This window comes from Vombatus ursinus, unplaced genomic scaffold, assembly GCF_900497805.2.
Source record: "Vombatus ursinus unplaced genomic scaffold, bare-nosed wombat genome assembly UNPS02014826.1, whole genome shotgun sequence".
Taxonomy (NCBI): domain Eukaryota; kingdom Metazoa; phylum Chordata; class Mammalia; order Diprotodontia; family Vombatidae; genus Vombatus; species Vombatus ursinus.
The window spans coordinates 7,058,770-7,086,766 of NW_020954604.1; the positions used below are offsets into that span (position 1 = coordinate 7,058,770).

The 27,997-nt window shown below is 38.7% G+C and overlaps 1 protein-coding gene across 1 annotated transcript; it reads left to right on the forward strand.

Annotated features, from left to right (window-relative positions):
* The first annotated feature begins 6,324 nt into the window (after window positions 1–6,324).
* On the forward strand, window positions 6,325–21,034 carry ENPP5 (ectonucleotide pyrophosphatase/phosphodiesterase 5 (putative)). The gene is made up of 4 exons (XM_027838427.1): window positions 6,325–6,478; window positions 12,498–13,340; window positions 15,408–15,584; window positions 17,505–21,034. The coding sequence occupies exons 2-4, from the start codon at window positions 12,512–12,514 to the stop codon at window positions 17,921–17,923; spliced, it is 1,425 nt and encodes a 474-aa protein (XP_027694228.1). The 5' UTR covers window positions 6,325–6,478; window positions 12,498–12,511; the 3' UTR covers window positions 17,924–21,034.
* Window positions 21,035–27,997: the final 6,963 nt, after the last annotated feature.

The window sequence follows — 27,997 nt, forward strand, 5'->3', positions numbered from 1 at the left end:
CACACATACCTATTTGTGTCTAATGGTAGCCATTTCTAGCGTGGAGGGGGGAGAAAAAAGGAAAAAAAGAAATTTACATGATAACTTTATTATATATTTAAAAAGAATAGCAAATTGTACATTATTGATTTGCAGTTTCACGTGCAATTTTTTTATTATACAAATTATGGAATTTTTTAAATTCCATAAATAGAAATTAAATAATTTTTTAAAAAAATTTAAAAGAAGATATGTCATGGTATGTGCAGGGGTTTTTTGTTTATTTTGTCAGTGATTTTTCAGTTTTTATTTGGTGACTCTACTTGAATGCAAGTCAGCAACTTGTTAAAAAAGAAGATAAATGGACCCGGATAGGGTCTCACAGTGATCCACAATAAATCATAAAAGAGGGCCCAGGGGTCTGCAGATCATAATTTGAGGGCCATTACAACATCCTAGAGAGTTATTTATGCAGCCTCTTTTTGAACATTTCTACTGATGAAACACTCACTATTTCATGAGATAACTCATTTTATAGTTTAAATTATTGGGACATTCTTCCTTATATAGATAAATATATTCTCCCTGTGGTTTCCATTCATTTTCAATAATCTTATTTACCTAACTAGAGTCAATCAATGAGCAGCTAGATGGTGCAATAGATAGAGAGCTAGGCCTGGAGCCAAGAACACACATCTTCATGAATTCAAATCTCTTTAGCGCTCTGCTGGAACAACATGCATATTTTTCCCAGTATCTTTAGGTTAGGCCAAGTAGAAATAACTGCCTGGAGAATGTTTCATGATGATAACTGGATAGAATTTCAAAGGATAAGAGTCTGGGAATCAGTAATTTTATATAACATCACCATGGTTGAAGTTTAAAGCATGAGTCAGCCTCTGCGATGCTCCCCACTTCCCTCACCCCAATTCCCAATCTTCTGGAAACTTAAAAATGCATTATTACTCCAAAAAATAATGGATAAATACCGGTGGCTCAGAACCATCAAATTCTGAGTTTACAGGGATCAGGTCTAATCTTGGGATGGCCCTAGAGTAGCTTTAGCTTTTCTCTCTGGCTCGTTATTTCTCTATTCAGAGTTTTTTCCAGGAAAACTGAAAATATAGATTGTTTAAATTTTCACAGAATTGAGTAAAAAAAGGTCCCACAAATCCTATACAGTATTCCATTTAATAATGAAGGTACTAGGTAACCTTAAGTCTACCCCACAGGAAAAAAAAAATCCACAGAATTCAAACAATCAATGTAATTCTCCTTTCTCTCCAGTGAATCTCACATTTCACAAGGTTCCAGCATCATCATTTGGTTTAGACTCTCCTTAGAAGGGAAATGAACTTAGGGTCAATGGTGTGGCAGTCCCTTGACATTCCAATAAATCCCACTTTACACAAAAATGCATGCAGTCTCCCAGACTCATAGTACCACCTTGTGATTGAGTGATTGGAAACTTGGGAGTTGCTCAAATGGCAACACTATAACATTCTAATGAATCTTCTCTTTTACATCATAGTGACTCACACAGTTATGTAGCCTTATGATATTACTCTGGGGGGATTGGACTCCAGAAGGAAAAAACACTTGGGCATCTTAACTTCCCACCAGATCCACATTGTTCTAATAAATCATGGTAATAATGGAGTACTTAATCCATATCCCTTGCCACCCTTTATTGTGACTTAGTCCCTTGCTATTCTTCCAATTTCATGGGTCACAGAGTGACCACTCCAAAGTGCTATCTCTGCCCAAGAAATCACCTTCTCTTGGTAGAAGGCCAGATTTCAGCACCCTCGTGCTCAGAATTGCTAGGGAGGCAACTCCCGAGGTGGGCGCTCCCCAGGAAATCCCCTCTTCTCTTTCTAGAGGGCTACATTCTAGTATTGGACATTGCCCAGAAATTTCCCCTTCTCTGATAGAAGGTTGAATTCTAAAACTTGTGAAGTTGGGGTTGCTAGAGAGGCAAAGCCTCCAAATTATCAACACTCATCCAGAAGCTGGGTGTCAGGAACTCTCTCCACTTAGATTGTGTGGTTCCTGCCTCTACAGCTGCATCAGGTTGCAAATATAGGATTTCCACCTGCCTTGCACTAAAGTAGCTCCAAGGGAGAGGGAAACCCTTCCTTCTGAAGACTTTAGTCTGATCCTAATTCTGCTATAAGAAAAGGGGGAGAGGGGGAAGCCAGTCCAGATGAATATAGTCTTTAATAGTTCAGCACATGGAGTGGATCCTCCCAAAAAATATCCATCCCATAGGAGTTTTCAACAACCAACTCATCACAGATCACTCATATCTATCCTCCACCAAGCAAGAAAGTTCAGGTACAGTCCCTTCCTAGAAAAGTACAATGAAAGTCCCAAACAAAGTCTCCCTCCTACTCCCACCCCAAGCTCACCCATTCCATCATGGAATTCTCTTGATCAATCCTGTCTACTCCTCACATATTCCTAAAAATTCCTTGAGATGAGATTCTGATCCAGTTGGGAGAAATACAAACTATATTTATTCTAGGACATGTTTAGTAGGAACAGGGAACGAAGTATAAAAACAGATTTTTCTTTTTTTATGATGGCAACAAATCCCCTGCTTATTTTTTTTTTGAACCAAGAACATAATTCTTGAAGTGGAGTCAGAAATCTGAGGGTGAGGTTAGGAATTAGAAGATGAGATTCCCAAGCTAAAATCAAAATTACTGTAGCTAAGGGGAGGAGCCAAGATGGCACAGGGAAAGCAGTGACTTGCTTGAGCTCTCCCCCAAACCCCTCCAAATACCTATAAAAAATGTCTCTAAACAAATTCTAAAGCAGCAGAACTCACAAAAAGACAGAGGGAAACATATTTCCAGCCCAAGACAACCTGGATGGTTGATTGGAAACGTATATTGCGCTGGGTGGGGAGAGGAGCACAGTTCTGTGTGGGCGCACAGGCCACAGCCACCCTGGAGCAGGCCTCAGAGGACTGAATCTCGGGCACCTGTGGCAGTTTCCAGACCTCTCAACCCCTGAACGCCAAAGACAACTTAGAAGGTCAGTGGGAAAAGTCTGTGACTGTGGTGAGAGAGGAGCTAGGTACATTCTCCACATTGTAAGGAGACTCTTACCTTAACAAAGAGTTTAAAACTCAAGTAATTGGCTGGATCATGAGTAAGCAGCGAAAAAAGAGTCAGACTGTATTATCTTACTTTGGTGACAAGGAAGATCAAAACATACAACCAGAAGAAGACAACAAAGTCAAAGCTCCTACATCCAAAGCCTCCAAGAAAAATACAAATCAGTCCAGGCCTTGGAAGAGCTCAAAAGGGATTTTGAAAAGCAAGTAAGAGAGTAGAGGAAAAACTGGGAAGAGAAATGAAAATGATGCAAGAAAATCATGAAAAACAAGCCAACAGCTTGTTAAAGGAGACCCAAAAAAATACTGAAGAAAATAATACCTTAAAAAATAGCCTAACTCAAATGGCAAAAGAGGTTCAAAAAGCCAATGAGGAGAAGAATGCCCTAAAAAGCAAAATTGGTCAAATGGAAAAGGCAGTCCAAAAGATTACTGAAGAAAATACTTCCTTCAAAATTAGAATAGAGCAATTGGAAGCTAGTGACTTTATGAGAAATCAAGACACTGTAAAACAAATCCAAAAGAATGGAAAATTAGAAAACAACGTGAAATATCTCATTGGAAAAACAACTGACCTGGAAAATAGATCCAGGAGAGAGAATTTAAAAATTATTGGACTATCTGAAAGCCATGATCAAAAAAAAAAAAAAGAGCCTAGACATCATCCTCTAAGAAATTATCAAGGAAAACTCTCCTGATATTTTAGAAGCAGAGGGCAAAATAGAAATTGAAAGAATCCACCAATCTCCTCCTGAAAGAGATCCCCAAAGGAAAATTCCTAGAAATATTGTAGCCAAATTCCAGAGTTCCTAGGTCAAGGAGAAAATATTACAAGCAGTCAGAAAGAAACAATTCAAGTATTGTGAAAACAATCAGGATAACACAAGATTTAGCAGCTTTTACATTAAGGGACCACAGGGCATGGAATATAATATTCTGGAAGGCAAAGGAAATAGGATTACAACCAAGAATCACCTACCCAGCAAAACTGAGTATAATCCTTCAGGGGAAAAAATGGTCATTCAGTGAAATAGAAGACTTTCAAGCATTCTTGATGAAAAGATCAGAGCTGAATAGAAAATTTGACTTTCCAATACAAGACTCAAGTGGAACATGAAGAGGTAAACAGGAAAAAGAAATCATAAGAGACTTATTAAGGTTGAACTGTTTACATTCCTGCATGGAATGATATTTGTAACTCATGAGACCTTTGTCAGTATTAGGGTAGTTGGAGGGAAAATATATGTATGTGTATATATATATATATATATATACATAGATAGATAGATCAACAGGTAGATAGATAGATAGAGGGCACAGGGTGAGTTGAAGATGAAGGGGTCATATCTGGAGAATAAAATTTTGGGATGAGAGAAGATTATACTAGGAGAAGGAGAAAGGGAGAGGTAGAACAGAGTAAATCATCTCACAAAAAATAAAAACCAGAAAAGAAAAGGCTCTTACAGTGGAAGGGAAATGGGGGAAGGTCAGAGGGGATAAGTGAATCTTATTCTCATAGGATTTGACTTGAGGGAATAACATACACACTCAATTGGGTATGGAAATCTGCCTTACCCTACAGGAAAATGGGGGGGAAGGGAACAAGAGAGTAGGGGGATGATAGAGAGGCGGGCAGATTGGAAAAGGGGGTAATCAGAAGCAAATACTTCTGAGGAGAGACAGAGTCAATAGAAAGAAAAGAATAAATGAGCGGGGCGGGATAGGATTAAGGGAAATAGAGTTAGTTTTTCACAGCATGTCTACTATGGAAGTATTTCGCATAACTGCACATGTATAACCCATATTGAGTTGCTTGCCTTTTCAATGAGGGTGGGTGGGGAGGGAGGAAGGGAGAAAATTTGGAACCCAAAGTTTTAAAAACACATGTTTAAAAAAATGTTTTTACATGCAACTGGGAAATAAGAAATACAGGAAATGGGGTACAGAAATCTATCCTGCCCTACAGGAAAACAGAAGGGGAAGGGGATAAGAGAAGGGGGGGAGAGATAGAAGGGAAGGCAGACTAGGGAAAGGGGTATTCAGAATGCATGCCATTTGGGGTGGGGGAGGGGCTAGATGGGGTGAAAATTTGTAACTCAAAATCTTGTGGAAGTTAATGTTGAAAACTAAAAATAAATAAATTTATTTAAAAAAAATTACTGTAGCTACTATGACCAGGGACTCCCAAACAAATAAATATCCATCAAGTCAACAAGGTGAAGCATAAACAAGTAACACCAGCTAAAAGCTTCCTTACATGATGATGAGATCAAAAAAGATGAGGACTGACGGAAAAAAATCCATTGGGTTTGGCTATTAAGATCAGTGGTAACTTTGGAGAAAAGGTGTTAATTATGAAGAAATCAGAAACCAGATCACAAGAAGTTGAGAAGTAGGGAGACAAGAAGAAATGGAGGCAAAGACAGTAGACTATTTTTCTTCTTTCTAGGAGTCTGGCTATGAAAAGGAGGAGAGATATAGGATGATACTAACTTGAGGTGGTGACAGAGTTAAGTGAAGGTCTTTTAGAAATGGGAGAAACTTGGGTGTTTCCTGGGATTGAGGAATGAGCCAGTAGGTATATTTCCAGGTAGCAAGGAATGAGACAGTAGAAAGGGAGAAATTGAAGAAATGGGGTGGGGGGAGAGGCAATGAATTGGCTGGAGAATACAAAAAGTGGACAGGATAAATTCATCACTAAGCATCTACAATGTGTCTGGCTCTGGAGATTCAATGCCAAAACTGAATAGTCCTGCCCTCGAGAAGCTTACTAAGGAGGTTACAAGTAGAAGCAGAAGTCTATCTGAGGGAAGTTACTTTGTTAGTCACTCCGTTTTCAAATGTAGAGTTGGAACCCAAGGGTCAGGGAGGGGGGTCGGGTGGGGAGGACAAGAATCAAATTTGTCCACTACTGTAGCTCCCTTAAACTCCCCAAAAATACAGTTTAACAAATATAGTTAAAGCTTATGTCAAGAGAAAAGATAGCTCTCGAGTCACATCCCTCAAGATAATTAACCCGGCTGATAGCTGCACAAATCGACAATGCACCTTTCCCCGTCAAGGCCAGTAACAGTGGAGAACGAGCAGCTCCACAAGCCTGCTGACGCTAGAGCGAGAAGAGAGCGGCGACAAGGAGGAGCCATACTCCCCTACTTCCTTCCACATTGGCCAATACTTGGATGCTCCCACCCCAGCTCCACCTCCGAAGTCCCTCCCAAGTTCATTCTCCAGAGCATCCGCTCCCACCCCCACCTTTCCCTCTTTCGGCTGATTGACAGAAATTCTGGCCACTTCGGACAGCTCCTTTCTTAAAGCCTTCGGGGAAGGTGGGTTTGGACGCGTCAGGTGCTGTGCAGAGCGTCAGGATACTAGCAGGTGAGCGGGCCTTGGCTCTGTGCTTTCCCTCCAACGTCTTTCTTCACCACCCCATCCCCCACTCCCTGGGATCCCTGGTCTGTTGGGGCGGGAAAGGAGCCCCTGACCCCTCTTATTCCCCATCCAGGTTGAAGCCGGAGATTTAGAGCCCCGGGGGAAGGAATGTGGTTCGGAAAGGGGCGGCGATTCCCCTTGTTTCTCTGGGGAACCCACACTGCGTCTGCATGCTTATACACTCCCGCACATTGAGATTCGATTACGTGCATGCATGCTCATGCATACTTACACATATGGAATGCATCCTGTACACAAGCACGTATGCACACGCAGCCCACAGGGTTATGTAAACATAAACACTCTAGCTCGCGCACACACAGAGCTCACCTTGTAAACACACCTTATATAATACGTGTGAGTGATGTTGAGGAAATGAGAATTCATCACCCAATGCGGGCTACTTGCTCTAAACGAAGATAAAGTAACTCTGTTAAGTAGCGCCATCTCCCCAACCCTTAACTCCTCAAGGACACCTAGGTCCCGGTTCTTAGTCCCTTTTCATTTTCTCAGAGAGCCAAACCTAAATTTCTTCTCCCCTCTTCGGCCTACCCTTGGGCCCCGCATTACCCCCACCTCCCCAAATCCACCTCTTCACTTGCAGTGTTCCCTAGTGGGTTAAGAGAATTAGGATCTAGGACACGGCAAAACTGCATTTCTTGGTGCACCATAGCTAGTGGAGCAGAAAGAAGCTCTGCTTTGTCTCCTTCCCACCCCCTGCTTCCCTTTTTAGTGGAACAGGCTAGGTTGATGTCATTGATGTAGCAGCTTCTGTTACAAAACACTAGAAAGCTATTTAAAAAAAAATGTAACCTTTCTCTAACTTGCTTTGTTGGCCAGCGAAAACAAATGCCCCTCCCCCCCGTCCACTATTGCTGACTTCTGCAACAAGTTGGAGGAAAATCAGACGTGTTTCATAACCCATTTTAGCTATGGGCTTCATTATGGAGATTTGGTTTGATCCTCCCCCAACCATGTCAAGTTTGGAGAAGTTGGGATGGGGAGAACAGAAACTAGCCAAAAATGCCCAAATGTGCAGCTTATGAGAATGAATTAGTTTGTGTTTATGAAGATCTCAGTTCTACATTTACATGCACTTCAAAAGTAAGTTCCGGAAAGTAGGATTTTTGTGCCGTGCATAATTTGATGGGTATATTCAGTAACAGCCGAAGTAAAGGGGAACACAACAATTCACTGAAGAATTCTTAGGCAAAAATACTTCCTCAGTGAAGGTGATTAGGCAGAAAATGATTTGGGAGTCCTTTGTAATCTGATTTACCACCAATAAATGCTTACTGAAGCTTGGTGAACCTTGACCTCTTCATAGATATGTAGAGCTGGGAGGGACCTTGAAGTAGGTGATGTTAGGGAATTGAGAACTTATTAACCAGATGAGGTTCCTTGCCCCAGAAGGAGGATAGATTGAGTAGTGGAGGTAGACAAAGAGGCGAATCTGTGGTGCAGTTATAGAGTGCTGGACCTGGAGTTAGAAGACCAGAGTTCAAATCCACCTTTACAAGCTAACTAGCAGTGTAACTCCAGGCGAGTCATTTAACCTTTCTCAGTTTACTCAGCTGTAAAATGGGGATAACAATAGCACCTAGCTCACAGGATTGTTGTAAAGATCAAATATTTGTAAAGGTCTTAGCACTGAGCCTGGCAAACCATATTTATTGTTGTTGTTCAAGCTTGTCCAACTCTTTATGAGTCCATTTGGGGCCCTCTTGGCAAAGATAATGGAGTGGTTTGCCCTTCTCCAGCTCATTTTACAGATGAGGAAACTGAGGAAACAGGATGAAATCACTTGCCCAGAGTCACAGAACAAGTGAGTGTCTGAGGCTGGATTTGAACTCAGGAAGATGAATCTTCCTGACTCCAGGCCTGGCACTCTATTCCCTGCACCACCTAGCTCCCCACCCCCCTTCCCTTCTCCTTCCCTAGAGGTCATCAGCTGTGACTTCCTCATTTGACACATTAGGATATAACCTCAGAGTGATTATATGCCTAACTGAAGGCCAAACAAGCAATAGTGGTAGAGCTTGGATTTGAACTCGTGTCCCAATGATTAACAAATCTAGTTTTCATTCTACTACATCGTATCATTAAGTTAACAATGAGATACAACCATTTAGGGGGAAGGTAGAGGTTGCCTTTACATTTCCACTTTAAATGGTTAACAAGATCGTATTTCTTCTTGCCTTTTCAGTGGGTGGGGGAGGGTGAAAATTTACAACTGAAGATAAAAATTCAATTTAAAAAAGATACTTAGCAAGGATTTATTTCATAATATTGAAAGTTTCTTATTAACCTGGACCCAACCAACCTTTCCAGCTTCATTGTAATCCAGCCAAACTGACCTTTCTATTGTTCCTCATATTATAGTAATGATAGATAGCGTTTAAATAGTGCTTTACATAGGCTATCAAATTTTATCCTAACAACAACCCTGTGAGGTAATGCTATTATTGTCCCAATTTTGCCGGTGGGGAAACACTGAGAGAAAAGTGAATTGACTTGCCCAGAGTTGTTGTGTCCAACAGAGAGTAACCCCATTTTGGGGGTTTTCTTGGCAAAGATACTGGAGTGGTTTACCATTTCCTTCTCCAGTTCATTTTACAGATGAAGAACTGAGGCAACCAGAGTGAAATGACTTACCCAGGGTCACACAGCTAATAAGCGTTTGAGGCTGGATTTGATCTCAGGTCCTCCTGACTCCAGGGCTAGCACTCTACTCACTGTGCCACCTAGCTGCCCCTTAGTAAGTAAAGTGCCTAAGGCTGGATTGGAACTTGAGGCTCTCTAACTACAAGTAAAGCATTCTAGCCACTCCACCATCTAGCTGCCTTTCTGTCTAGATATAGGACGCTTCTCTTCCCTACTCCCAACCTTACACTAACTGTCCTCATGCCCAGAATGCGATTCCTCTTCACTTTTGACTCCTAGCGGCTCCCCAGTTTCCTTCTGAACTTAATTCTAGTGCCACCTTTTCCATGAAGCCTTTCCTGATCTCCACCTCACCCCCAGCTGCTAATGCCTTCTTCCTAAAATTATAGAAGCATTACCTTCATTGTATTATTTGAACTGTACAACCATTCTGTGAGGGCAGGCAGGCAATAAATATTAAATATTTCTTGTTGTTGCTGATCAGTTGTGTCCAACTCTTCGTGACCCCATTTGGGGTTTTCTTTGCAAAGATACTGGAGTGGTTTGCCATTTCCTTCTCCAACTCATTTTATAGATGAGGAAACTGAGGCAAGCAGGGTGAAGTGACTTGCCCAGGGTCACACAGCTGTTAGGTTATTTGAGGTTGGATTTGAACTCAGGTCTTCCTGACTCCAGTCCTGGCACCCTAACCACTTCGCCACCTAGCTGCCCCTTTTTTAAGTACTTAGTATATTTCAAGCACTCTGATAGTGCTGGAAATACAAATACAAGCAAAAAGAGTTCCTGCTTATATTCTGCATTATATACACATAGTGCTTACATTTTAATGTGGGAAAACAACACCTAAAAGGGAGAGTGGGGGTGTGTGTGAAGAATGAGAGTGGAGAGGGAAAGTACTTAGGTACTTTGTAGGTACAAAGGTACTTTGTAGGTGCAAGGTGGAGAAATCCAGAGAGTCAGAAGCAGAGCCAGGAAGGGAGTGAAGCATGACTGGCCTGGGCCTATCTCCAAAATGGACACTTCAGCATGAACTCAGGAAAGAGAGAAGGGAAGCTGGAGAGGCAGAGGGAGGTTACATGGTCAGAAGGCCTGGGGCCCTGAGGGAAATTCTAGGTTAAAAAGGCAGCTGAGGCATGAGGTAGATGCTAATAGGTATTATCCCCACTTTACAAAAGAGGAAACTGAACCTCAGAGAGGTTAAAAGACTTGCTTTTGGTCATATGGCTCATAAGATTTGAGGGTGAGATTGAAATCCATATCTTCTTAACTTCAATAACTTCAAGTCCAGTGCTAGTATATAGTGTCCAGATCAAGGCAGGTAGGAGTCCTATGGTCCTCTGCCCTGGTTAGACCACATCCTGATTAGACTATTCAGTTCAAGGTCCCACATTTTAAGAAGGTTGTTGACAGGCTGGAGTGTGTCCATAGGTATGTAACTAGAATGAAGCTGAATATTGAAAACCAAGAAACTGAGGGGGTCTCTAGCTTGGAAAATGAAAAACATTGCTATCTTCAAGGATCCGAAGTGCTGTCTGGTGAGAGAAGGATTTACTTGGATCCAAAAGGAGGAATGCCAGGCAGATTCAGTAGGGTGTGATGGAAGTTCAGATGGAAATTATGAAGAGACATATTCTAGGCAGATATAAGGAAAAAACATCCTTGCAATTAGAGTTGTTCAAAAGAGGGATGGGCTGCCTCAGTAGCTTATGAGTTCTTTGTTACTTGATGCCTTCAAAGAGACAGGATGAATAGTTGTTAGAAGTATTTTAGAGGGGAATTCCTATTTGAGTGTTGTTCAGTTGTTTTCACTCATGTCCAACTCTTAGTGACACCATTTGGGATTTTCCTGCCAAAGATACTGCAGTGATTTGCCATTTCCTTCTCCAGCTCATTTTCCAGATGAGGAAACTGAGGCAAACAGGATTCAGTGACATATGCAGGATCATACAGCTAGTAAGTGTGTAAGGCCGGATTTGAATTCAGGAAGATGAGTCTTCCTGACTCCAGGCCCAGCACTCTATCCACTTTGCCACCTAGCCTCTGCATTTGACTATACATTGGCCTTGATAAATTATGAAGCCCCTTCCAACACTGAGATTGAATGACTCTGTAAGTATGTTGTGTGACTTTGACCTGGCAATACCCTAATCATCTCTCCAAGACTATAAGTTTTCAGAGCAGCTACCAATATTCATTAGTAGAGGGAGTTCCCTCTACAAAAGAGGGTGTGATGCCTCTCCTTATCCCTCATCCAGGGACAAGGGTCCCTAAAGTTCCAGAATCCGAAGGAAACAATTTCTCATTTTTCAAATACTATTTGTCTGCTTTAGAAACATTTTATAAATGGAATTCCAACATCAGTAGGCAGAAAGCTCGGGTTGATCCGATTTTTGTGCTGTTTAAAAATATGTGAGAGTTAGTGCCTTAATTCTATTTCCCCCTAGTAAATAAATAAAAGCAGACTGTATTTTATAAATGTGTTTGAGTTTCAGAGGCTCATCTGTTTATTTTCCTGTGGCTAGGTAGTACAGTAGATTGAGTGCTGGGCCTGGAGTCAGAAAGACGCACCTTTCTGAGTTCAAATTTGGACTCAGACACTTACTAGCTGTGTGACCTTGGGCAAGTCCACTTAACCCTGTTTGCCTCAGTTCCTCATCTGTAAAATGAGCTGGAGAAGGAAATCACAAACCACTTCAAATCTCTGCCAAGAAAACTCCAAATGGGGTCATGAAGAGTCAGACATAACTGAACAAAAACAACAAATAACATAATCTCTAATGAAGATAGAATTTTAAAAAATATTAGAAACTAACACAATTGACTTCAAGTATAGAATTGTACATAAAAATACAGTTAATGAATTTACATGTTGTTTTCCCTGCTGTCAAGATACCTGACTTTACTCATAAAATACATGTTTATGTATGTATGTATAGAATATACCTTGCTTTAGCAGTAAATGTGTTCTAGAAAAGTTTTTTGTAAAGCAAACCTAATCTTACATAATCTAAAGGAGTTAACTGTTTAAAGGTGTCATAAAAGGACACCTTTTTTTATAAAAGAAAAAATGCTAAAAAGCAAGAAAAAGATAATTTTTAGTGTAGTTAAGGGCCTCTTAAGTATAGCTATAGTTTGATTCATAGTAAATATAGATGGTGCTGTGCTATGCTTCATCACAGTCCATGATTGGAAAAATGAACCCTTCTTAATCATTTATGGGGGATGGAGATCCGTAATCACTGAGAGTTACTATAAAGTGTTGAGAACAATTGATGCTAACATGCCTGTGTTTACTCCACAGATTGTTTTTTGAAAATGGATTCAAAATTCTGCCGTGTGTTTTTCACACTTTCTGCATTAACGTTTTCAATCACATTTTCTCACCAACAAGATGAGCAGAAAATTCTTCTTGTTTCTTTTGATGGATTCCGTTGGGATTATATCTACAGAGTCCCCACACCCCATTTTGATTATATCATGGAGTATGGTGTCCATGTCAAGAAAGTTACTAATGTTTTTGTTACAACAACTTATCCTAATCACTATACTTTGGTGACTGGTCTCTACCCAGAGAGTCATGGCATAATTGCCAATGACATGTATGATTCTACCTTGAATGAAACTTTCTCCTTGGAGGACATGAAGATCTATGATTCAGAATTTTGGGAAGACGCAATTCCAATATGGATTACAAATCAAATAGCAGGCCATAACACTGGTGCCATGATGTGGCCTGGGACAGATGTGAAAATACATGAAGAATTTCCTACTTATTATATGCCTTACAATGAGTCTGTTTCATTTGAAGACAGAGTCGCAAAGGTTATTGAATGGTTTAAGTTAAAGAAACCCATAAATCTTGCTCTTCTTTACTGGGAGGATCCTGATGAGATGGGCCATAATTTAGGGCCTGACAATCCACTCATGGACCCTGTCATTTCTGATATTGATAGTAAGTTAGGATACCTCATCAAAGAGCTGATGAAAGAAAAGTTGTGGAATACTGTGAACTTAATTATCACAAGTGATCATGGGATGACACAGTGTTCTGGGGAAAAAATCATAGAACTTGACCAATATGTCAATCCGAATGACTATTTCCTGATAGACCATTCACCAGTTAGAGCCATTTTGCCAAAAAAAGGTAAAGACCAGTACTGACTGACCTGATTGGTGATTTTAAAAGAGTTTTTTGTCTTTGTCCCTTTTGTCTTAACATAGCTTGATTTCTGTAACCAAGCTAGTGAGCTTAGATAAGAGCTTTTGATCTCATTTTAATATACCAAGCTATGTCATAGGAAGGAGGGAAGGAAACAAACATTTATTAGGCACCTACTGTGTGCCAAGCACAAGTGAATATGTGTATGTATACGTGTATATGGGTGTATAATGTATGTGTGGGTGTGTGTGTAAAATCTCATTTGATCCTCACAATAACCCTGGAAGGTAAGTGCTATTATTATATCTTCATTTGAAAGTTGAAGAAACTAAACCAAATAGAGGTTAAGTGACTTTAATAGGATCCTATTAAGTCTGATTAGATTATTGTACTCTTTCTCTTTTCCTTTCTCTTCATCTTGGCCCCTACCTACCTTTCCAGTCTTATATTTTACACCCCTCTATCCACACACTACAATCCAAAATGCTGATTTCCTTGCAGTTCTCAAAACTCTATGCTCCGTCTCTCTTATTGTGGTGGTGTTTTCAGTCATGTCCAACTCTTTTTTTTTTTTATTGTTTTTTGTGTTGGCTAGGCAATGGGATTAAGTGTTTTGCCTTGGGTCACACAGCTAGTAAGTGTCAAGTGTCAGAGGCCAGATTTGAACTCAGGTCCTCCTGACTCCAGGGCTGGTGCTCTATCCGCTGTGCCACCTAGCTGTCCTAGTCATGTCCAATTCTTCATGACCTCATTTGGGGTTTTCTTGGCAGAGATGCTAGAGTAGTTTGACGTTTCCTTCGCTAGCTTATTTTTATAGTGAGAAAACTGAGGCAAACAGGGTTAAGTGACTTGCCCAGGGTCACAGCTAGTAAGTATCTGAGGCCTGATTTGAACTTGGGTCTTCCTGATTCCAGGCCCACTGTTCTATCCACCGTGCCACTTAGCTGCCCAAAAGTTACTAGAGAATGTAGGCACATAGTAAGAGCTTGATAAATGCTTATTAATTGACTGAAACACCAAACAGTAAAATAAATTTCATCTGCATTTTTAAAAACTGGACTTGTATGGAGGTATCAGTTATTTTGCTGAAGAGTTGCTTTCTAGGAAATATGATTGAGAAAACAAATTTCATTTTCCCATTGGCTTCCATTACAAAAATTCCTGTGCTTCCTCAGGGGAAAAAGAAAAAAAGGAAAAAGCTCCAAGGAAAACATGGTGAAGAAATGGGGAAACTGTGTCTTGGTCTGTGTCATTCAGAATGTTGTGGTCATTGGGTGTGGTTGGTCAGAATTTTGAGGTGCTTTGCCAGCTTCCTCCCCTACACTTAGCTGTTCTTTAGTTTTCAATGGATCTCCTAATTCCACATTTTTTTTCTACCTCCTTTCCTGCTTTTGTTTGGGTATTAGCCATGACTGACCAACTGTCTTGCAGACTCACAATTGTACTGTAATCTTTTATTTCCCTAGTAAGCGCCTCTAATCATGCATAATGCATTCCAAGTGGAAAATTCCTTAAATTGAGGTTTCAGGTTCTGTCAAATGATCCAGTGCCCCCAGTTTATTAATTCTTTAAAGTGAATTCACTTAAAAACAAAGAACAAACTCTTTGGTCTCCCTGTAATGGTGACACATGGTAGGGAGGGGCAGGGTTGGGGAGGGGCCAGGGAGAATTTCTCCACATAAGAAGACTGAATAAATGTTGTTGTGTTTGGTCAGTTGCTTTTCACCATAGTAGTTCATCTGTGTTTTGGAAATGTTGCTGAGTTACCTTCTGCTTACTCCCTGTATGACCTCAGGAAAATTCCTTTCCCTGCCTAGGCCTCAGTTTCTTCATTTGTAAAATGGTGGAGTTAGACCGGATGGCATCTAAGAGCCCTGTCAAGCTTATTTTTAAAAATTACAATTTTTTAAAATGAAAATTGATTGTTTATTTTAAAATTATGATTCTCAGTGACCAAAAGAGCTTTTTTTTTTTTTCTTGGAGAAAGCTGTTGTTTAGATTTACAATGTATCATCTGGTTTCAGTTCCTTATATTTCTCCACTCTCCTCCAGGTAAATTTGATATGATTTATGCAGCACTGAATAATGCTCATCCTAACCTGACTGTTTACAAAAAGGAAGACATTCCGGAAAGATTTCATTACAAGCACCATCACCGAATTCAACCCATCTTAATAATGGCTGACAAAGGATGGACCATTATACAGAATAGATCCAGTACATTCATGTGTAAGTTTTTTGTGGTATATTATTACTTCAGTATGGTTTTTATTAACATCTATGCCATCATTGAGGATTAATTATTGGTTGGATAACTAATCAGTTAGCTAGCTGGACAGTCAGGTGGCACAATGTCAGGCCTGAAGTCAGGAAGACTCATCTTCCTGTGTGACTTAGCTGTGTGACCATGGTTAAGTCACTTAACCCTGTTTGCCTCAGTTTCCTCATCTGTAAAATGAGCTGGAGAAGGAAATGGCAAACCACTCCAGTGTTTCTGCCAAGAAAACCCAAAATGGGATCACAAAGAGTCAGACATGACTGAAATGAATGAACAACAACAAATTAATCATTATTCTCCACTCATAGTTAAGCAAGCCTTTGTATTCTGAAAGCTGACAATTAACCTTCTTAAAGCAATTTACTCTGTTTTCTGACAGAATCCAGCTATAGTCTCTCCCCATTCTAATCCACCCTCCACTTAGCTGCCAGTATTTTCCTAAAGTGGGGAGTCTGATTATGTCAACCCTCCCCCCTACCCAACACACAGACATTCAGTAAACATCATTGGCTTCCTATTATGTCCAGGATCAAATATAAAGTTCTCTCTTTGGCATTTAGAGTTCTTTATAACTTGGTCCCTTCTTACTTCCCCACTGTTCTTTACTTCCCTACATGAACTGTACAGTCTAGTTTTACTGGCTTGTTTACTGTTCCTCTGATCCTTCACTCCATTATTTCATGTCAAAAACTCTTAAAACTTAGACTTGAGTAACTCAAAAGCACACAACGTTCAGTTTGATGATAGATCCACAAAAGCAAAAGTCACTCTACAGATCCACAAAAGCAAAAGTCACTCTACTGTAGCCACAAGTCCTAAATTTTACCATTTACTAGTGGATTTTGGCTTTTTCCTTTGGTTGGCCCTGTTGAAGGATTGAGTGTGATAAGTAACTAGAAAGCAATGAGACCTAAACTTAGCAGTATTTATGCATCCAAATGAGATCCAGACTTCAAAATAATCTCCTTGTGGCACTGTACACTCATTCATATGATTCTGCTATTGCTCTAAATGTTTTTGGAATTCCTGTTTTTTTGAGTTTCCTTCAGATGTAGCTTACTAACTACACAAGAAAATCACTCTTATAGTTAAAAGATATCTACCCTTTCCCTACCTTGTCTCTCCCTTAATTCCTGCCTCCTCTGCTTTCATTGGCTTTGTTCTACTCGGTTTAGCTCCTCCAAATAAAAACCAAATGCTGGTTGAGAGACAAGGTACCCCAGCAGTAGTGGCTTGGCCATAGGCCAGACTGAGTTTCAGAATATGCAGAACACATCATGGAGCAGATTGACATAAATTCGTGTTCATGCATCCTGTGCTATGCGGACAGTGAGGGCACCTAGGTGGGGCTGGATAGAGCACTGGACCTGGTGTCAGGAAGACCTAAGTTCAAATCCAGTCTCAGACACTTACTGGCTATGTGACCCTGGGCAAGTCATTTAACCTCTGTTTGTCTCACTTTCCTCATCTGCAAAATGGGGATAGTAATAGCAACTACCTCCCAGGGTTGTGGTGAGAATCAAATGGGATAATATTTGTAAAGCATTAACACAGTGCATGACACAGAGTAGGTGCTATATAAATATTATTATTATTATCCTGTGGTAAGTTGATAACCTGGGTGTAATTGAGTAGTAAATTCCAAAGAATTTTAGAATTTAGAAATCAAGTTGAAGACTGTCTATATAGTTCATAGCATGTGGTCTATAGATACTCTGACTTTCCATTTATTGAAACAAACTGCAATGCATTTGTATAACTTCTGTGCAAAAAGATACTTTTAAAACCCAACCAAGTTTGTACTTAACTTTAAAAATATGAAAAACCAAATGTCAAGCAGTTGGCTAACTCATCCATTTTGTTTTTCACAGTAGGTAATCATGGTTATGATAATGAATTTTCTGATATGCATCCATTGTTCTTGGCCCATGGTCCTGCTTTCAAGAAGAACATTTCAAAGGACTCCATGAACTCCACAGACTTGTACCCGCTGCTGTGCCATATTCTTGACATTCCTCCAATGCCACATAATGGATCACTGGCAAACGTAGAGGAACTGCTTTCAGAAATAGTCCCTATAGAGATTCCACATAGTAGGACGACTCCACAGAACGACGTGAACCTAAGTATTTATAAGGTGCAGTCGTATGCATACTTTATGGGAGTCTTCCTCGGTAGCGTGATAGTGATTGTGTTTCTTCTAGTATTCCTTAAACATTTAACTCACAGCCAAATGCCCACCATACAAGAGCGAAATGCTGAAATAGCTCAGCCATTGCTATGGTCCTAAGATTGCTTAAGAATGGAAATTTTTGTAGTTAATTGTTTGTTGTTAAAAGGAAAAAAGTCTGATTCCAGGAAACCAACTTCAGAATTTGCATAGAAAGAACATATAGTGCTTTTACACACACACACACACGACACATACCACATATATACATACATACACACATAATGTACCAACACATAAATACATGCACACACACAAACTTGGACAAAAGTTCACAGTGCTGTTTACCTGCATGAGATTAAAAATATAACTAAGAGCATGTCTTAACTTTACTCTTTAGCCTTGGAAGAGATTAATATCCAATGTTAGATGGAGACATATTAGACATGTGGTGACTTTTAATCCTTATAGATACCTCACTTTTGACTATTCTTAAAAGAAAATGAGTTTTATTTTTAAAAATGTAAATTTTAAAAATTTCAATGCACTTTATAGACTACTGAGTCCATTTAGTCAACTGATGAAAAAGAGAACTTTTCATGCCTATCATTAGCAGACACTGCATTTTCCCTATTATAAGAAGGGGGTGTGATTCTTTGCCTACAAGAGAGATGCAAAAGTTGCTTCATAATTAGGTGATACATCTCCTTAAAAGTTAGGGGACCTAGATTAAGTGAAAACTGTCCTTGGCTAACTAGGCCTACTTTTATACCAAAAAACAGCCAGAAGCAATTGCCTTTGTGGATATACCTCATCACAGGCTTCCCAAACAACATGATTCTCATTGCACTTTTAGAGAATGCTCCATATGAAAGAGTAGCCAGCAAAGTTACTTTAAAAGTATCTCTTTCCTTACTAGCGCATGTCACTTAGCCCCATTGCCTAGCCTAAAAAAAAAAGCCACTCTTTCCATTATAAACTACTTTTCATCATTTCCCACTTAATAGTCTCACTCTGATTACCTTCACAATTGCAACACCAACTTCATCGTAGTCTCTTTTACTTACTGAAATATATAGATAAGCTAAGGGGAGCTAAATATTCTGGAGTTCCAGCTTTTTGACACTTTTCTTGGAGTATTTGATTCTTTTAAAAATATTACTATTAACTATATTAAAACCTAATAGGGCAAAAGTAGGACGTTTTCCTTCTTAAAGTAGAATACAGCCTGTACAACGTCTTTCATTTAGGCATTTACACAACCAGTACACAAAGAATATAATAAAATTAGTAAAGGTATGCTGTACTACTGCTGTGCTTAGAGGTAGGGTGGTGTAGTGGATAGGGAGCTGGCCTTAGAGCTCAAAAGACCTGGATTCAAGATCTGCTCCTGATGTTTATGGCTAGGTGACCCAGGGCAACTCACTAAACCTCTCAGATACATTTTTTTTTGGTCAACTTAAGTAATAACTTTTAAAAACTTATTTTACTTAGGTAAAAATAATACAATGACCTCACCTGAAAATGCAACATTTTACACCTGTACTACCCTTCCTCTATTAAAAAAAAGAAACTTATTTTTTCTCCCATCTCTAACCCATTTTTAAAAAAAAAAGCAATTATAACAAATATGCATAGTCAAGCAAAACAAATCCTTTTAATAGCTATATACAAAAACATGGCTCATTCTACATCCCCACAAACTGTCAGCTCTCTTTAATGGTCCTCTGGAATCATGAATGGTCATTGTATGGATCATAGTTCTTACAGCTTGCAAAGTTGCTTGTTTTTAAGAGTTGTATTATGGCAGAAAAGTGATTCTCTTGGTTTTGCTTATTTCATTCTTCAATAGCTTAGAAAAGTTCCCAAAACTGTTCACTCTCCAAGATCTAAAGTTGTGGAGAAGTTGCCTACCTGCAATGCTTGAGGGAGTTCCTTTACTAGATAGTTCCTTTTATCAGGGAAATCAGAGGGTTGGTTCCTATCCCCTAACATTACAATCAGTATTGATCAAATACTTTTCTTTACAAGTCCCTAAAAACAAAACAAAACAAAGCAACCTTATAAAGCAGAGAGGATTGTCTTAAAGAGCACCTCAGAATACATGTTAAAGTGCTAGGCACACATGAGTCAGTAATTGGTAAGAATTAAGTTTGGGCTTAGGGTTATATGCTCAATAAATACTTACCTAGATAAATAGACCAGCAATTTAAAGTTTTTAAAGAAGAACATTGCAACTTTTAAGAGTCTTTGAGATATGGAGAGCCTGGGATTATGTATTTCATTTAATCAAGACATTAAGTGAATTTCTGCAGTATATGTAAGGTGCTTTGCTAAGTGCTGGGGAGGGAGAGGGTCATAGGTGAATAAGTCTAAGGAATAAGTTTCTTTTCATCCCCATTGAGGACTTGCTGTGTGCCAAATGTCATTCTGCCCCTTTCATTACCAACTGTATCTTAGCACAAAAATGTACTTTAAAGCATTTCTTGAAGGGCTCAAGAGTCTTCTCAGAGGGAAGAGTGAATATTGAGAAAGAAAGGTTTTGTTTTTTGTTTTGTTTTTTTTTCTCTCATCTTAAATAATGGGAAATTATATCATTTCTCTTAGTAGCTAAATTCTCTAAAGTAGGTCAGAAATGTAGCCCATAGAAAATCTTTACGTATAACGATACATATTTGTACTAATGACTAACAAAAACATGCTGTGATTAAGTATTCAAGAATTGTAAGAAATGACGTTTTTTAAAAGTTACATAGTGTATGACTATAACTGCACTTTAATGCTTTCTAAAATAATGTGAACAGATCATTTGTTAGATAATAGTATTACCAATGCTTATTAACACCTGACTTGTTTTACATAATAAATGAATGACAGTACCTAGACTAACTACATGTTTATAAGCTTCTTTAAGCTGTGAAACATGATACTGATATTTAAACTCAAGAATTTAGAACCTGGGTCTGCCATCTCAGAAAATGTGTCAATGTTGACTTTCCATATTTTAACTTACCTGTGATATTGGGATGTTGCTCTGTGGATGATACAATTGGAATGCAGTGGCTTTGAGGGTAAAATGTCCGTTTCTTTTTTTTCCTGTAAATTCAATTAACCCGTATTTTTCCCCATTCTAGAAGTTGTTAATACTGTAAACAGTAAGGTATAGCAAAAATTATTTAATAATGAAAATCAACCTTGTAATAATTCCATTAAAATTAAGATTCTAATATACATCTCTAATCCTTTAATTTCTAAATATCTGACTTTCTACTCTTAAGCTATCAAGACAATGTTGGAAAATGAATCAAGGTGGGTGTGGGCTAATCCTAGCTGGTGGGGAGATTGAGGCTGTAGGATCTCTTGAGCTTGAGAGTTTTGGGCTGAAGCAGGCTAAGCCTACTGGGTATCCCCGGTTAATCTGACATCAATATGGCAGGCCTACAGAAGGGGTAAACTGTCCCAGGTCACAAATAGAACACATAAAAGCCACCATGTCAGTCAGTAGTGGAATCAGCCCATGGGTAGCCCCTGTACTTCCAACCTGGACAAAATAGGGAGACCCAGTCTTTCAAAAAACAAATCAAGGATGGAGAATAAAACTTCAAACACAATTTCCATTTTTAAGTTGCTTTCTTCAGGATCCTGGCTTTCTTGAGGATTTTCTTGTGTGAATCAATCAAAAAGTATTTATTAAATGTGTTACATGCCAGGAATTGTGCTTGGTGTTGGAGATAAAAGATAAAAATGAAACAATACCTGCTCTCAAGGAGCTCACATTCTAATAGGATAGACAATACATATGGAAGGTTTCAGTTGCGGGCCAGATGGAAAAATTCCATGGTCCTTGGGACACAATGGCAATTCAGATATTAAAGTCTTCTTTCATGTCCTTACTTAATGTCACTGTTCCCAAGACTCTTAGGCTGTCCCCATTAGAGTTTAGACAATCTACAAAACAATAAATCAAGCCCTGTGACATTTGCCAATTTCCAAGGCTTCCATTGCTCATGTTGAAAATGTAACAGCTATCTCTCGAGAACTGGTTCAAGAAATGGTGGTCAGGGTGGTGGTGGTGTTTTGACTTGTCTGTCACATGTTTCCTCCTGTGTCTCCCTCTGGGTGACTTGATGCTTCAGCTAAATTGGCATGCCTGCCCTGTATGTGGCAGTTAGTTGGTATTTGCCGGGCATGACTGACCCTTTCTTCACAGAAGTTGCTTCCCTGGATGATGGCTGTGAGAGCTGGGATGGCAGACAACTGTATGTATGGTCAGATTACCTTCTGGTTTTGGCAACTTTGGTGTAAGACGTTTTTTAAAACTTTTTTTTCTTAACTTTTTTTTGTGCCATGAACTCTTTCTTAGAATTTTTTTAAATTAATAAAATCAAAAATATAGGACTATGTAGAAAAATAGCTATGCTAAAATACATTTACCATTTTATCCCCTAATGTTCAAGGACTCCTGATTCACAAGCCCTAGGTATGGCATGGTGGAGGGAAAAAAAGTTGAAATTGATAGCAAAATGTCCCCCCCTCCCCCCCACCATTTCTCTGTGGATTCATTCATTTCATTCTACTATCCCCACTTTACATAGATAAAAATTATCTATTATTATTATACTGTTAAAACATTATAAAACTGTTTCAAGGTTTGTACATCAACTCCAAGAAGAAGAGGGAACAATATCACCATTATTTCCTTTCTCCTTAATCACTCCTTTTTTGGCCTTCATTACAGATTTCTGGTCCCTAGCTTATTGTTTATTGCTTTTATCTTCTCTACATTCTACCTTGTGTAGAATGAAAACTACCTCCATAGACTAGCTGTGTTTTCCCTTTAGTTGTTAGCACCTTGACTGGTGCCACACTGTAAGCCTAAATATATCTTTAAGAAAGCACTGAAATTAGAAAGTCTAATAAATTCCTGAGATGCAATGGGCCTCTGCATAATTCATCAAGCCCACAAATTGTGCAGATGCTGGACAAGGCAGGCAGGTCAGGGATAAAAGCAGTAATCTAGAATCTTAGAAATCTAGGACCAAAAGGAACCTTAAGGAATAGCTAGTCTACCTCTCCCCCCCACTCCATTTTATAAATAAGAAAATAAACCCAGAGACATAAAAAATGACTTGCTCAGGGTCACTCAGGCATTAAATGGCTGGGTTTGGATTTGAACTCAGTTTACAAAGTAGAAGAGAAAGCTAAAATTAAAACCCATGCCTCTAGATCCTGGCCAAAGTTTTCTCTGCTTGAAGGCTCTGCTTCTCTTTCAGAGAAAGATATAAGAAGTCGTATTGTCCATTCTTGACTATGTAATAATAATAATGATATCTAGATAGTGCCCATTATGTGCCAGGCACTGTGTTAAGTGCTTTACAGTTATCTCATTTGATCCTCACAAGAACTCTGGGAGATAGGTGCTATTATTATCCCCATTTTACAGATGAGGAAAGTGAGGTAAACAGAAGTTAAGTGATTTGCCCAGGGTTACACAGCCAGTAAGTGTCTAAGGTGGAACTTGAACTCCGGCCTTCCTGAATCCACGCCCAACACTAGCCCCTGTGTCACCTAGCTGCCACTCAGAGAAGGAATAGACGTAATAATAGAACTTTGGCAGCCGTTTTGTATTAAGTGTGTTTATTTGGGGTTCTGTGACATCATAATACTTCTACAAAGAGACAGAAGGCCTACTTGAGATTTTACTGTGGAAGGTTTAAGAAGTTATCATCCTTTGACCCTTCCAACCTGTTAAGATATCTTCTCCCTTCCATAGCCAAATTCCTAGGGGGAAAAAAAAAGATGCTTACACTAATTTCCTCCACTTTCTCTCCTCCGGTTTCTCAACCTCTTGCATTCTGGCTTCCTATTTCATCACTCAACTGAAACAGCTCTCTCCAAAGTTACCAATGATCCCTTAATCAGCAACAAGCATTTTTAAACATCTACTGTGCTTCAAGTCCTATGCTAGTTGATGAGAAAAAAAAAATGCAGTGAAACACTACATGCTAGCCATGGGCTTTCATGCTAAATTTGTCAAATCGAATTTGTCAAATCTAATGGCTTTTTCTCAGTCCTAATCATTTCTTGATGCTTGACCGCTTTCTCCTGAATATTCTCTCCTTTCTGGGTTTTTGTGACATTGTTTTTTCTTGAGTCTTCTACCTGTCTGTTTTTTCCCTCTTCAGTCTCTTTTATTCAATTAACATCCATGTCCTACCTCCAAATTGTGGGTGTACCCTAAAATGCTATCCTGGGCCCTCTAAATTCTGTCTCTACTCTTTCTTTGTGAGCTCATCGGATCCCTAATTGGTAATATTTACATAGCACCTACTGTGTTCCAAGCAATGTGCTGAGCGTTTTATAAATATTATCTCATTTGTTCCTCACAACCACCTGGGAGGTGCCATTATTATCCCCATTTTTCAGATGAAGAAACTGAGGAAACGTGAGGAAAAAAAATGTGACTTGCCCAGGGTCACACAAGCTACTAAGTGTCTGAAGCCAGAGTTAAAACTCAGGTTCTTCTTAACTCCAGGAAGTGTGTGTATACACACACACACACACACACACACACACACACACACACACACACACATTTATTATAAATTTTACAGATAATGGGGATGTGTAGCACATGATTTACAAAAAAAATATACAATACTCTATTGTAAATTACATATATCCAATTGAATATTATAGAACACTTTGATTTTTTGATAAACGCTTGTATCTTTAGCCAGCCTATACTAGCAATTCAACCATGATTTGATATCCTAATCTGCTATTTTTCCAATACATTTATTGTCATTATATCTAATATGTGACCTATTGTTATTTCTCACTTTCATTACAAATCATGTTCATTAAACTGAAACCTCTTTAAGTTTCAGCATTTCTGATTGTGATACTATCTTTTCATCTTTTAGTATAGTTGCAAAGATTGGAGTATTGATTCTATATTATGATCTATAAAATCCCAAAAGCATTCAAATCAATTTCAGGTTTTAAAATTTCACTAAGATACAATTTTTTTTCCACCACCTATCCACAGTGAAGTTATTTCTTCATAAGGCCAAATGGTCTTAATAAATAAAAATAATTAAAAGTGTTTTCATTATTGTTTGATTAGATATAATCGTGTTGAATTATATTGTCTAAGTAACACATTCCTAGGGAAAGCATTAATTTATTTTTATTAAAGGACATTTTTAAACTTACCTGAATAAGATCTTCAATTTGAGATTGATGCTAATACTAATATTTAAATTTTCCAAAACTTTTACTGCTTAATTTTTGAGCTTCCTGAATTTTAGTTGACCTGGACTGCAATACATTTGAAAGTAATGAAAATTCTTACCAATCATTAAAGGTCTTGCAAGAAAGTGTTAGCTAATCTCTTTGCCAAATCATAATAAGAAAAATACACATGTAATGCAGAATATGAATGCCATTCAGTAGCAGCTACCTACAAACTATATGGCTACCATTCTCAAGTCTTAGTATTCAATCAATTTAATAATTTAAATTTCTTTTGCTACAGTTTCCAGCTCAGTTTAACTTTTATTAGATTGTTGATAAATTTTATCCAGAAATATTTTTAAATTAATTTGTTTCATTTCGAATATTGCATCATCAAATGACAATTAAAATCAATGATTTAAAGGCATGATGGAGCCAAAATGAATTAATGATGTGGTTTTTTTTGTTTTGCTTCAGGTGGGGGAGAGGTGAACCACAAGGCATCTGGCCTGGCATGCCTTATGCTCAATTAGTAAAATCGGTTAACATCTGAGTCTTGTTTATATGCCTCCATATACTTGTTCCCCAACTCCACAAAGCTTTTCATGTCTTTATGAAAAAGGATTGAAACTTGTTTTTTCATTACTTAAGTTTCTCCCAGTACCTCTCCAGTATCCCAGAGCAGATAAGTGACTCAGTGGATAGAGTGATGGCTCTGGGGTCAGGAAGACTCTTCCTCTTGAGTTCAAGTCTGGCTTTAGACACTTACAAGCTGTGTGACCCTGAGCAAGTCACTTAACTGTTACCCTCAGTTTCCTCATCTGTAAAATGAGCTGGAACCACTCTATTATCTTTGCCAGGAAAACCTCGAATGGGGCCATGAAGACTTAGACAAGACTAAAAACGACTGAATAACAACAAATCCCTCCACTGTTACTTCATAGAGTTATCCTACATAACAAAGGATTTTTTTGAAATTAAAAAAAAGAAAAAAAAATCAGCAAAACCAATCAATACATTGAGAAAGTCTGAAAATGTATGCAATATTTCACAACATGGACCTCTGAGAACATTTGCAAAGGAATGGGGAAAGGGAGAGGTCTTCTTATATCTCTTCTCTGGGGTCATGCTTGCATTTTAGAAATTCTGCAACATTCACTTTCAGTTGTTTTTGTGGCTGTTCCTTCCATTTACATTGTTGTAGTGATTGCGCATGGTATTTCTTTGGCTCTATTACTTTACTCTGCCTAAGTTCCTATCTTTTCATACTGTATTCATCATTTTATATATATATATTTTTTTTTTACAGCACAGTGATATTCTATAACACTCATATCCTACAATTCTTTTAGCCTTTTCCTAATCAATAGATACCTACTTTGCTTCTGGTTGTTATCACAGAAAGTGCTGGTAGAAATATTTTGTTGAATATAAGGATCCACACATCTTTTCAGTCTCAACTTCTACAGCTCCCTGCATCTTCATCAGGAAGCTGAATTCCTCTTGGGAGTCTGGTCCCTGCCCAAAGTCACTCAGGTGTCTTTTAAGGTAGCATAGGATCAGATAACCTCTTAAACCCCTTCCAGGTCTAAGTCTAATAATCTCTCACTGTTCTTCCAAGTGTCAAATTCTACCCAGCTTCTCCCCTCTTCCCACCACCTCCATATACTAGATGCTTGCTCACAAGCTCTGTTTTTTGTTAAATCAAGATTGTCACCCTAAACTGATCCCATCTTTCCATATCAGCTGAAATTCTCTAGTCTTATATATTTTTACATTTGCATATACTAGACCTGAAGTCTCATTACCTTTATATATATTCATTTCCTCCCTTTCTCCATGACTTTACCTTTCTGAAGATGGATTGGATGGACATTAAAATGATGTGAAGTGAGAGGGTTCTGACTTTCCTAATGCCTCATTTTGCTCACTTCTGCATGACTTTATGCTAGAAATAGACATCATATTTGGAAAGGTTGCAGGGGACCAGTGTTACTGGGTTTTCCAAATTCACAGCATACCTTGGGGCAATGGGGTAGATGGTAAAGCTGAAAAAGCCAATGGCACTAAAATTAAAAAGTCTATTTTAAAAATTTTGTTTTTCCATTAAAGTACTTAGAAAAGATAAAGTGTTCAAAATATGAAAGCAAAATTCTACTTAGTGCAGGAACCTATCTATAAAGAGTTGAGAATAAAGAAATTGGTGACTTTGAGGTTCAGATAAACTTAACTTTGTGGTAGTCTGCAAATCACAAAACAGTACTAAATAAGTAGTTACTGTGAAAGCCAAATGCATTTGACATCAACAAGGAGGTTGCCCATGAAGATCAGAGCAGCAATTCTGGCATTCTATTTGCTGTGCCACCTAGATGCCCCAGCAAAAATTAGTTAAAATAGCCAACTATTTGAAGGCAAGTGTGCTTTTTAACCCTATATGGCTCATCCAAGGTAAATTCTGTCTCTTCCCCCATGATCTCCCCTCCCCCAAAGCTGGAGCAGCTTCAATGTGTCTTGTCACAGGACCTCTGCCCTTAGGGGCTGATGACTGGGTGCTGGACATGCTGCATGCCCCAGGAGAGAAAAATGCTAGTTATGGAACTGAGAATTAAGACCAGAAACCATAGATGGCTTTGGATGAATCACAATTTGGACAAAGATGACAACAGCTAGAGGCTTCTAGTGTGTAAACTGATCTATGTTCTCATCATGTGAGAAAACTACAGCTCAGAATGTAAAAACAGAGAGCCACTTCAACTGAAGCCCCAAAGTCAATTTTTTCAATATTGAATGTCACCTATCTAGTTACTCGAATAAATTAACTGAATAATTTTACTAACACTTATTTACAAGTCCACCCCCTACACCCTTAGTATAGATTTTTTTTTTAAAGTCAAAGACCAGGCTTGCTAACTCACTCTGGTAGTCATCAAAACTGCAAAATGGCTTTAAATGTTT

Excerpts from the sequence above, each read along its gene's own strand:
- ENPP5 (XM_027838427.1), top strand. The coding sequence starts at position 12,512 with ATGGATTCAAAATTCTGCCGTGTGTTTTTCACACTTTCTGCATTAACG. Across the intron at positions 13,341-15,407 it reads AGCCATTTTGCCAAAAAAAG|GTAAATTTGATATGATTTAT; the intron begins GTAAAGACCAGT and ends ACTCTCCTCCAG. Across the intron at positions 15,585-17,504 it reads TAGATCCAGTACATTCATGT|TAGGTAATCATGGTTATGAT; the intron begins GTAAGTTTTTTG and ends TGTTTTTCACAG.